At 37.8% G+C, this 12,305-nt stretch overlaps 1 protein-coding gene across 1 annotated transcript; it reads left to right on the forward strand.

The window, feature by feature from the left end:
- The first annotated feature begins 2,498 nt into the window (after positions 1–2,498).
- On the forward strand, positions 2,499–8,938 carry LOC107709949 (L-lactate dehydrogenase A chain-like). Its single transcript, XM_016514620.1, has 7 exons — positions 2,499–2,595; positions 4,183–4,317; positions 5,738–5,855; positions 7,653–7,826; positions 7,934–8,107; positions 8,210–8,327; positions 8,568–8,938. Exons 2-7 carry the CDS (start codon positions 4,189–4,191, stop codon positions 8,755–8,757), a joined length of 903 nt encoding a protein of 300 aa, XP_016370106.1. The 5' UTR covers positions 2,499–2,595; positions 4,183–4,188; the 3' UTR covers positions 8,758–8,938.
- Positions 8,939–12,305: the final 3,367 nt, after the last annotated feature.

Here is a 12,305-nt window from a genome sequence, read left to right on the forward strand (position 1 = left end):
GAAGTTACATGAAATGAAATGAAATGAAATGTGGAGGATGTTAACTGTGACAGGATGATTGACAGGCCAGTTTACAGTGACAGGGTGTGTGTAACTATGCGACAGAGCAGTCTGTTAAAGACCCAATCATGACGTGATAGTTTGTCCCAAAGCTTGCCTACTCTTCTACTGCACACTCAAAATTGTGAACTTTTTCTTCACCAAAGGAGTACATACTTTAAGGGCGTGTTATAAGTAGGCACATTGAGACGCAGCATAAGTGTTGACACTGTCAAAATGCACTCGTTCACATTAAAGACTTTTGGCCCCGTCCGCCTTCCATATTTCAGCGTTTGAGGGGGAAAAAGTCAAATGATGACGTATATGTGTAAAATTGAAGTGGAGAAGAGAGCATTTAATTCTTACCTTTATAGTCACTTCCGGTTCCACCGTCCTGAAGTCAATGGGATTTTAATGGGTTTTTGGTAAAATTGAATGAAATAAAGTCTGTGTTTAACACAAGCTCAGGATATTTTCACGTTTTATTCTACGACAAAAAAAAAAACATAATTAATGCACCCTTTAATTTTTTTAATTAAAAAATTATTTCTATAGTAAAATATAATTCTGAATCTGCAATGTACAGTCATGGTCAAAAGTTTTGGCAGGGACATACATTTTGTGTTTTGCAAAGTTTGCTGCTTAAGCTGTTGTGGTGTTCATTCACATTGCTTCTAGATTATCGTGTAGAGTGATCAGATGCATTTTAAATAATTGCTAAAAGCTTCATTGGCCAAAAAATGAACTTTTCACAAAAACACACATTTCACTGTTTTTTGATCCTGACACCAAATGACTAGCTAACATTAATTGACTAATCATATCAGCACTGCTTAAGCTGTTGTGGTGTTCATTCACATTGCTTCTAGATTATCGTGTAGAGTGATCAGATGCATTTTAAATAATTGCTAAAAGCTTCATTGGCCAAAAAATGAACTTTTCACAAAAACACACATTTCACTGTTTTTTGATCCTGACACCAAATGACTAGCTAACATTAATTGACTAATCATATCAGCTGCACATGTGAAAGTGTGAATGAGTACTAGTCAGGTTAATCACTATCATACTAATTAGATTGTAAGAGCAGACTGATGGAGGGAAGAAGCGCTTCCAATCATTGTGTTCTTGTTAGCAATGGTTACCTCCAAAGAAACACGTGCAGCCATCATCACTTTGCATCAAAATGGCCTCACGTGCGAGGAAAATGCTACAAAGAATATTGCATCCTTTTTTCTTTTTTTTTTTTGCATTATGCAACACCATGTAACTTGTCATGACCCTGTCAGACTTGGATAGATAACACTAGTGCTATATGAACACTTTCCCGGGTAAATTTTACAGTTTAACCTGGTAAAAAACAGTCATTAATTACATGACTGAACTTGAAACTCTAAAAATTAACTCATGGAACTCGTTATGAATATATAGCCTACACATCATACTAAATTCTGGATGAAACTAACTTTTCTCACCACAAGATGGTGCAGTTTCATTACAAAACATATTAAAAACGGCACAGAATGCGCTTTTTACAACTTAGCCTAATAATCAGTCTGTTGTCAGTTATTAGGTTAACCTGCTAACCTGTTGACCTATAGGCAACTTTTTACATATCATTCAGTCTAAAACTGATGGTTAACATTTCAATTGTAATCATGTATGAGATAATTATATATATATAGCCTATATAAAAGATATTCTGTAGGCTATTCTAAAAGATAAAAAGATATTCAATTTCTACAGTACTGCTACAACACTAATCTACTGCCTATCTGACACTGACGCTCATTACTCTCGAAGTACACACTGCACTTACAGAGGAGAAATATTCACAGCATCCTGTTGTGAAATTGCTTTGTGTATTTTTTTTTCTAATGCGTGTGCATTTTCATTGTGAGGTTTGCTGTTCCATATTATTTTAATATTTATATGAATATTCCCGAGGTTTTTTTTTCCTGAAACATTTTAGTTGGACTTTCATCTAACCTTTTATTTTGATTTTTTTATATTTTACTACTTGTTTCGTTCAAAACTAAATAATGTTCGCACAACCAAGAAAAAAACGTTTCTAAAACATTTTTAAACCGAACGTTTTGAACATTTAGAAAACATTCATAAATGACGCTTTTATAACTTAATGGCAACGTTAGCATTACGTTCTTATAACATATTTCTGTTAGCTGGGTTTATTCTGTTCACAAACAAATAAACACTAAAATAACAAGAATACTTGCATTCAACGTGCAATATCTATTTTCCATGTCAAATGTTTTGTGGGCAGTTCATTCGTGACATTAAACGCGTTCTAGTGTAAATGAAACCGTCGCGTCCGCTTCCATGACGCTCCCCCTGATGGACGTGACTTCCACCACGAGACGCGAAGCCACGCCCACCTGATTCATATGCAAATGACGCATGTGACGCGAGGGCGTTCCGCGCTTTATAATGCTGCGCGCAGCTTCTTCCTCTCAGCACCAGTGCGGACAAACCACTCAGCGCGACATTCCTGCCAGACTACACCAAATATCACTGTAAAATTACAGCTACATACAGGTAAGACGCTAGCTGGCACTACTTAGAAGTTTAAAACACATAAAAAAAAAAAAGCTATAGTCTTAAAGCGCAAAATATGCGGTTTTGGGTAGTATTTTTCTGTCTATATGTAATAAAAAATATATATATATATTATTTATATATAGCATTCATTATTAGATTGTGTCACATCCTCACTGTAATGTGCAGAGAGATAATCATCATTAATTCCTGAAGAAAGCAACAGTTTGGCTGTGATGTGACGTAATCGTCGATGCACACCATGAAAACAAATATTTACTAATAATTAGACGCATTTTTCACTTCTTGTGAACTCAAACACGACCTGCTGCTGATTGTTTCAAAATAAAGATTATGATCAGGTATTGACGTTAAAGCAAATGCATTTCTTTATCACGCAGTGGTTATTTGCGCGCATTATTGGAGCATATGAATCATGGTGATGCAGTGTCACTGAAGCCTACGTGCTTCAAGAAATCTGTACTTCTTGCTTCCTGAACGGCAAAGGATTCTGGGACTTGTGGTGATTATGGGTGCATTTGGGGTCGTCCGCATACTTGAACACATAAAAGTTCCGTTTTGCAAATTTTTTTTTGTTGCGCAAGATGAGTCGGTTTTTCATTCAGCATGTGTAGAATTTCCCCATGTACGATCTTGAGTTGAATCAGCTCAACGCCAGCCTCCTTAAAATGACAATTACTGTGATACAATAATTAGAATCGACTGAGAACCAGTGTTATTTTGGTATATAGTTGAGCTTATATTATAGTTTTATTTAACATTTTGAATTCGTTAATTTGACTTATTTTAGTATTTATTATTATTCTTATTATTAAATATGTCTATAGTTGTTAATTATGTTTCAGTTATTTTAGTACATCAAGTTACTAAACTAAATGAAAAGAATTCCTTGGCAACGTCTTGAAAAAAAAAAAATTTCACTTCATTTTATTTTGTATATATTTATTTATCTAACAATACAACACAAACTGTAACTCTAAAATATTCTTATTTATTGGTTAAAACTCAAAATAAATAAATGTGAATTTAATCAATTCATCAGTGCATGTTCTACAAGGTCTCAAGTGTAAACATAATTCATTAAAATGTTTAGTTTTCTAGTGATGATAAATGACTACAGACGTTAGGGATGGTCTCTAAAGTGCTCGTGTTTTGAGTGCGTGTGATGAATGAGGTTTAAGTCATGAGTGAGGGGCTCTTAAGGTGGTTTGTTGATCCACTTTGCATGAGTTCTGCAGATCCTTTCCTCTACGTGCGTCTGCGCGCACAACACTGCAGAGGCTGGACGACGTGAGGGATGAAAATAGCGCTTTGCTCTTACACCTTTAACCTTTTCCCTCACTGCACTTGACTTGAAGATGAAATGGCTACATCCCTTAGTGGATGCCACAGTGACATGTAAATGATCCATCAGAGCAGCTGTTTGTTTCAAAATGCCGTCTTATAAGAAGCAGTTCAGATTCACATTACCCACAGTTCCTTCCGTCTTGACGAGCATTGGTACTGCAAGCAAATCAATGATGCATTTAAAATGCATCCTAACTGAGGAGTTTCTGTCTCCTGCAGCTGAAGATGGCCTCTACGAAGGAGAAGCTCATCGCTCACGTGAGCAAGGAGGGGCCGGCAAGGCCCACTAACAAGGTGACAGTGGTGGGTGTGGGGATGGTTGGGATGGCCGCCGCCATCAGCATCCTCCTCAAGGTCAGTGAGTCACTGCACTGGATAAACACCATCACAGAACACATTATATAACTGACAACAACATTCATGTTCAAGTCATTTAAAATGTTTCAAATTCATTTTAAAATAGAATAATGGTTGCTAACTTATTTTTAAATAAAATTAGTAAAATTGGAAGTTTTAAATTATGCATTGACTAATTATTAAAAAACAAAAACAAGCTGAGTAATAAAATAAAAAATTTAATTATAATTTTTATTTAATTCTAAAATATTTTGAGGAATTATAAAATTGAGTTATTAATAATTTTTTTTTTTTAAATCAAGTAACCATCTAAATTACAGATTTATTTTAAAAGTAATTGAAAGATTAATCATTTATTTCAAAATAATCTCATTTAGGTCATTTGACGGGTCTAATTTTACTTTTTTAAAATTGGGCCTTTTTAAAATATCTAAATGATAGATTTATTTTAAAATGAGTTGAGAAATAAATAATTTATTTTTAAATAAATTTAGTAAAATTAGACCTTTTGTAAATGATCTACATGACACAATTTTCATCACTGTAATCATAAAGGACAGAAATGTGCCTTCTGGTTTCTACGATGCATGCTCAGTGAACCACAATTCTGTTGTGGATTTGAATCTGGCTCGCAACATTTCCTAACCCTGTTCCCCCATCATTTCCTGTCTATCTTTACTGTTTCTGTAAAGAGTAGTGGTGAAAATGAGGAAAAATACCATTTCATTGATATGACTGTATAAATCTCATATCACTTATATAGAAATTTGAGTTTTAATACAAATTTTATGAGGTAAAAAATGAATTATGTGCCAACACAACTTCTATGATTTTAATAAACTTTTTACAACTGGTAAGAATTTGCACAGTTTGTGTATGTCCAAATGAAATCAAATGCCTTGTTGTGTCCACTTTTTCCTATAACCTCTAAACCAAAAACTATGGAATGAAAACATCATATTGATTCCTGTATCTTCCTTGAACTATCGTGTTCTTCTCCTGAATTCTCACTTTGGGTAAAGCTGCTGTGGCTCGAGGAAAATAACACTGGCTTTGAAAGCTTTCCTGACCTTTGAACATAGAGCGATTTCTGAATGAGAAGGAAGGCCTTGAACCTCCGCCAAGATCAAACACGATCCCCGTATCTGGAGACTAAGCAAATTCTAAGAGTTTGCTTCACACTTCAGCTCTCTGCATTTTTCCATTGGTGTTAAATGCAATTGTTGAACCTACAATGCCATATTAAGAAGAAATATAGTGTAACTTCAATTTTACTCTGAATTAAACCGGTTGAGGCGACTAGGCGATAAAATAAAATCCTAAACTCAACATTTACCAGCGCTGTTGGCCATTAAGTGGTGGAGAGGATTGTATTCTCAGTAGAGGAGTGTTGAAGTCAATGCATGTGTTTGTGCAGGATCTGACTGATGAACTCGCCCTAGTGGACGTGATGGAAGATAAACTGAAAGGAGAGGCTATGGACCTGCAGCATGGAAGCCTCTTTCTCAAGACGCACAAGATAGTGGCGGATAAAGGTCAGATTTCATAATCTACTATTGGGAAAAAAGGGAGAATTTATGGTTGATGATAAGGAGCAGACAGTTCAATTGGTGCTGATTTGGTAATAATGTACCAGTGAGGTAACCTCGATTCAGAAATATGTAATGTAATTACAAAATTGTTTACCATTTAAATAACAGTAGAAGTAAAATATTTAAATTAAAAGCAGCATTCAGCAATTTAAAAGGGAACTGCATATTTATTAGTTATATAAAATGTATATATTTTTTAATTAACAAAAGTGATGAATAACTTACCAGTTTGCTTTGACCTAAAATAATCATTGTCCCCCTAAATGCCCAGACACACCACACAGACATCAAAGAATTAGCATCTGGGCCAAAAAGTTGCTTGAACACACTGCAAAGTCTACAGCCTTTGGCCAACTAGCATGTACGTTCTGTGCCTGCGTGAGAGAAAATAACTCTCCATACCAGCAGGTGGCAGCAGTTTGTATTCGTGATTTCAAAAGGAAAACCGGAAGAGTTAAAACTGTGGATGTAAAAACCTTAACGCTGCACTTGCTCACCATTTTCAAACCAAAGATGAAAAATGAGAAGAGCTCTTGAATTTTGTTACTTCTGCTTTTCTTCTCGTATACTGGTTCACTAAACTGAACAGCCAATCAGAGTGTTCTGAACCTCAGCAACAGGTTTCACCATCAATTTAACGTGCTCGGGCATCTAAAAAGCTGAGGTTCGACTGGTGCCAACAGTGCGAAACTCAATGCAAAAAATAGTAAAGATGATCAACTAGTGCTCATCACGCAAAAAAAAAAAACATAAAAGTAGATCGTACATTAACATGTTGCTAAGCTAACAAAGTGCAAGCGCACAAATATTGGGTGCAGGTTTAATTGGATTGATTATGTCTTTAATTGATTTTCCGTACATTTCTGCCGTATGTACATTAACTGACAGTCACAACTGATAAGCTACTACTAAATATATTGTAGAAACTTAATTTTCTGTAAAGTTGCTTTGCAACGATTTGTATTGTGAAAAGCGCTATACAAATAAACTTGAATTGAATTGAATTTACAGAGCAACTAATCTGAACAACTCTTCATGCACAGCAACTCCCACAAGCGCTCATGACGTGAAACGCATAAAAGACTATTTAAATTTTTTTTTTGCTAGTGTAAACTGGTCTGTAGGAGTTCTTGTATGAAGTCTAAACCCTAGGTCTTCAACCCTGCACCAACTGTCCAGCAGAGTACAGCTACAACCCTAATCAAACACCTGAACCATCTAATCAGTCTTCAGGATTGCTTGAAAAATCACAGGCTACGTGAGCTGAAGCAGGTTGGAAATAAACTTTGCAGGACAGTGGGTCCCTAGGAGCAGGGTTGAAGACCTAGGGTCTAAACCAGAGGTGACCAATCCTATTCCTGGAGATCTACCTACCTGCAGAGTTCAGCTCCAACCCTGATCCAACACACCTTTCTGTAATTATCAAGGGCTCCTGAAGATCTTACTAGCTGGTTCGGTTGCGTTTGATCAGGGTTGGAGCTGAACTCTGCAGGGAGGAAGATCTCCAGGAACAGGACTGGGCACCCCTGTCTAAACAAATATTTGCAATTATTCAGTCTTGGGGTGCATTTTCCAAAAACATCATGAGCATAATCACATTTTAGAGACCATTGGTGCCAGTGGTTTCTACGATCTACTTAAGCTTGGTCTTAGCAAGCCTTGAGAGAGTGTTTGACAGGAATATAGAAACCAGGGGAGCATGAGATCTTTCCAAAATTGATCATTCCATGTGATTTCCAGACTACAGCGTGACGGCAAACTCCAAAGTGGTCGTTGTGACCGCTGGAGCCCGTCAGCAGGAGGGCGAGAGCCGCCTGAACCTCGTCCAAAGGAACGTCAACATCTTCAAGTTCATCATCCCCAACATCATCAAGTACAGCCCCAACTGCATCCTTCTGGTGGTCTCAAACCCAGGTACGTCATTCCTGGACCGACATTACGACTGAACGTCCTTTTGTGCTCAAAGGTTTCCGTTGACTTCATGTAGCAGAGACCATAAACCAATGTCGTCTTCTCTTCAGTTGACATCTTGACCTACGTGGCCTGGAAGTTGAGCGGTTTGCCCAGGAACCGTGTGATCGGCAGCGGCACAAACCTGGACTCTGCTCGTTTCCGTTACCTGATGGGAGAGAAGTTGGGCATTCACCCATCTAGCTGCCACGGTTGGGTCATTGGAGAACATGGAGACTCCAGCGGTGAGGACTGCAAAGATGATTGGGAGCACAGATGTGCTTCAAGAGCACAATGAACACCAATCATTTTCTTCATAAAATGTAAACGTTCTCTTTCTTTTGTAGTTCCTGTGTGGAGCGGAGTCAACGTGGCTGGAGTGTCCCTCCAGGGTCTGAACCCTGACATGGGAACAGATAAAGACAAGGAGGACTGGAAGAGCGTCCACAAGATGGTGGTTGACAGGTGAATAATTTGTAACCAACTAGACATTCATACAGTGGTTTAGAACGACATATAGAAGGGTTTTAGGGAGAGAGGCCAAGGGTTAAGAGTCGTTTCTCTTCATTTGTATATGATCTCTAATAGATGTGTACACCGTGTTGCCATTAGAAAGCCTATAAATCAAGTCCTTGTGTAAATGTATTTAGTCTGGACTCGTGGTTGTTTATCTGTGTTTAACATAAATCTGGTTTGTATTGGCAGTGCATATGAGGTTATTAAGCTGAAGGGCTACACTTCCTGGGCTATTGGTATGTCTGTAGCTGACATGTGTGAGAGCATCTTGAAGAACCTACGCAAGTGTCATCCAGTTTCAACTTTGGTCAAGGTGAAATTCTCTTGTTTATTTCTGGACGACCAGTCATATTCATTAACCAAATATTGTGAGCCATAATTTTTCTAGTACAGAGAGTCAAAACATAAATATGCACATATATAATAATAAACTCCATTCCAAAACCACCATCTAATGACTACATAGGCAACTACCTTCTATGGCAACATCCTGGTCCAAGTCCAAGTGAGGGAGTTGAGAAGCTTTTCATGGACAGCAACTCCTATGCAACACAAACTTAAAGCACAGACGAACTGACTAACGTTCAGAGTTGGTTCCAGTATTTTAACAGTTGGATCGTTAGCATGTTGCTAAGCTAACAATCTTATGTACTGCGTACCCGATCTGAACAACTTTTTGTGTGCCACAAATAATGCTCATAACGCAAAGAGCTTAAGACTTGATTAACATTCAGAGTTGGTTCCAGTACGTCTTGCGTTAGCATGTTGCTAAAGTAACAAAGCGCAAACGCACAAATATCGGGTGAAATTTTTATTGGATTGATTTATGTACCAAGTAACTGACCTGATCAACCCTTCATGGACAGTATGTCCCACAAGTGCCACAAACGCCGCAAGTGAAGCGTACAAAAGACTTGACTCATGTTCACAGTTTGTTCCAATAGATCTTATGTTAGTTAGGGTGACCATACGTGCCATTTTCCCAGGACGCGTCCTGGCCAGGATTTCTTTATTGCTTTGATTCAAAGTACCTCGACAGCATTTCGAAAACACAAGGAACCGATGTCATACACCGATCGGTCTGCACACGCAAACAAAGCCAAACCCTAGATATTTTAGGCAATATAGAAATCCTGGCCAGGACTCGTCCTGGGAAAATGGCACGTGTAACCATCAGATATCTCTACGCCAGTCTCAGACCTTCAGATTGTAACGCTCCTTATTTAAGCGATTTTAGCTGCAGAGGAGAAATAGTTTATTTCTGTTGTCTTGACAAAGATCATCAACCTTTGTAAAAGTTTGTGTCTGTGCGTACTATTGTATATTCAAGAAAAAAGATTACAGTATTGACTTTTTTTCTTTTTCTTATCACTTTAATTAGATATTTTGGGAGTAAATGTACTTAATTTCCCCCCCCCCAAATTTTTACCTAAATGTACTTAATATTTTACACAATCTAAAAAAAATATTAATAGTCCTACATGTTTTATGCAGAAAATATATATTTTATTTTGAGGTGATTTTTCCTGTGAGATTCACATAGTTATGGAGTATGACTACACTTTGAAACAGTGCCTGAATGAAAACAGGAGTCGCTATCCACATCTGAGAGCAATTTCCTCATATACTTCCTGCAGAAAAGTTATCACTCTGTACGGTTAATAACAGTAGTATCTAAAGCCAAAGACCCAAACGCCTGCCACGAGAAGCTCAAATGAAAGAAGGAACATTAAGTCTATGACATCTTATTTATTTCTAATGCTCAGGTCTAGTTTTTCCTTTTAGCGTTCAAATATTGTACCCGATTTGCAATATTGCCTTTTCCTAATCAAGAAAATAAAGTCAGCCGGTTACAGTAGCTAAAAAAACTCTCTCAGAAGTAAAATATCATAAACAGCTGAACTCCCACTGACATACCACAGAGCGATTAGATCCGAGTCTGGCTCGTGTGATCAGAGCTGGAGCGCAGGGTCAGTAAAGGTCACTGAGTCCGGCTGTCTTTCGCGCTTTCTGCATGAGCGCTCGCAGCTGGAACTGTTTTCGGGACAGCAGACGCACATGCTGAGGACAAAAACGAGACGAAAGGGGATGTCAAACACAATATTACCAAGAATAGTACAATAAATGCCAAGGTTGTGCCAAAACCTGCATTGTTCTCTGAAAGAAGAGATGAACAGACCTTGAGGAAGACCTCCAGGTCGATGACTCCTCTCCGCAGGGCTTCACCCAGGTAAAAGATGGTGTCCTCTATGGCGTTCTCCTCTGCGTACAGGTTCAGGATCTGTTTGTCAAAATTATGCTTCTGATTGAAAAAAAAATTTAATAGAGCAAATACACAAATCAACATTCACACTCAATACGGCTACAAAATTATGATATGCATTTTTAGCTGTATCACCCAGCCATTTTGCAACAATTTTGTGCATGTTTTGTTATTAAATTATGTACCATGCATGCATAAATATATTTATTATACATTATACTGGCCAACAACTTTGCATTCACTATTGAGAAATCCCTATTGAAAAACCTATAAAGACTGGTGACTAAGAAAGCATATGCAAAACAAAATATGTTTTAATTTAATTTACAATGTTCTACTGTGATGAGCAGCTTGGCTGAAATGTGTTCATATCATCTCAGCCATACAGAGACACTCCGAGTGATTACAGACTCACACGTTCCGCATAGCACTGTAGTTAATGTCATGGTTCAAACCTAAGGATGAGAGTTCCCTGAGGACTGCGATCCTTTTGCCTCTCCTGCCACTCTAAATATACCCAGCACCCACTCTGTCAAACGGGATGAACAGGATGAAGTCCTCTGACCTTTACCAGCTCAGAATCTAGTTACAGGCCCAACCTTTCAGAGCAGTCCAACAAGGACACTGTAAAGCAGGCACACAGCCAGGCTGAAGACCAGAAGGCAGGGTCACGACAGAGCAGAGACAGATGAGTAGAGTGAATATGAAGGGTGAAGTGTGTTCTACTGGGTACTTTTATGAAGCTGACATTAACATGCTGTGTCATGTCATTCAGGGTAATCTGTGTCTTGTCCAATATGCTTTCTTATTTTAGATCTAGACTCTCAAGACTGCAATACACTCCCAATTCAGATTATCTCCAATTCAGACAGAATGTTGGTAATCCAGATTAACTCATATTCTCACCAAAAGATGCCAATTCATATGAACTCACATGAAGATTGAATGCTGCTTATTCAAATTCAGAGTAAAGGCCACCGATTCACATTAACCCAAATTCAGAATAAATGCTGCCAATTCTAATTAATTCAGCTTCAAACTGAATGCTTCAGTGTTGTATATTCAGGCATAATGTTTGTTAATTTAGATTAACACAGATTCGGATTGAATGTTGCTAATTCAAGTGAATTCAGATTTGAACTGAATGCTACTAATTCAATTCCGCTCTGATTCATATTCAGTGTTGCCAATTCAGATCAACTAAGATTTAGACAGAATATTGCTAATTAAAGGGGTCATATGATGCTGCTAAAAAGAACATTATTTTGACTTCGTCCACGGTGAAAGCCGATCCGGATATCGTCCTCTTTTGGAAGACCAAACAAAGTAGTTTCGCTTTCACAACGAATCACACAGCGCCTTCACGACATGGCGGCGGCAACAACAATACTACAGCGAGAATAAAAGTTACGCCTTCTTTCTTTGCGTGAACATTTGGGCGGCGTTATGCAAATCTTCCCACATAGTGATGTAGATATGTGGGGGCGTGTTAGAATGAGCCGTTTTAGGTAGGTGTGGCTGACTCTTAACTTTTATAAAGAATATCTCTTTGGATTTGAGACTTTAGTCTTTGCAACTTTACAGATCTTCTTTATGCACCAAGAGCTTGTAACACTCCAAAGAGAAAGGAAAAATTGAAATCGCATCATATGACCCCTTTAAAA

This window comes from Sinocyclocheilus rhinocerous, unplaced genomic scaffold (assembly GCF_001515625.1).
Source record: "Sinocyclocheilus rhinocerous isolate Xijiao unplaced genomic scaffold, SAMN03320098_v1.1 scaffold2792, whole genome shotgun sequence".
In the NCBI taxonomy this organism is placed as follows: domain Eukaryota; kingdom Metazoa; phylum Chordata; class Actinopteri; order Cypriniformes; family Cyprinidae; genus Sinocyclocheilus; species Sinocyclocheilus rhinocerous.

Excerpts from the sequence above, each read along its gene's own strand:
- LOC107709949 (XM_016514620.1), top strand. The coding sequence starts at position 4,189 with ATGGCCTCTACGAAGGAGAAGCTCATCGCTCACGTGAGCAAGGAGGGG. Across the intron at positions 5,856-7,652 it reads CAAGATAGTGGCGGATAAAG|ACTACAGCGTGACGGCAAAC; the intron begins GTCAGATTTCAT and ends TGTGATTTCCAG. Across the intron at positions 8,328-8,567 it reads CACAAGATGGTGGTTGACAG|TGCATATGAGGTTATTAAGC; the intron begins GTGAATAATTTG and ends TTGTATTGGCAG.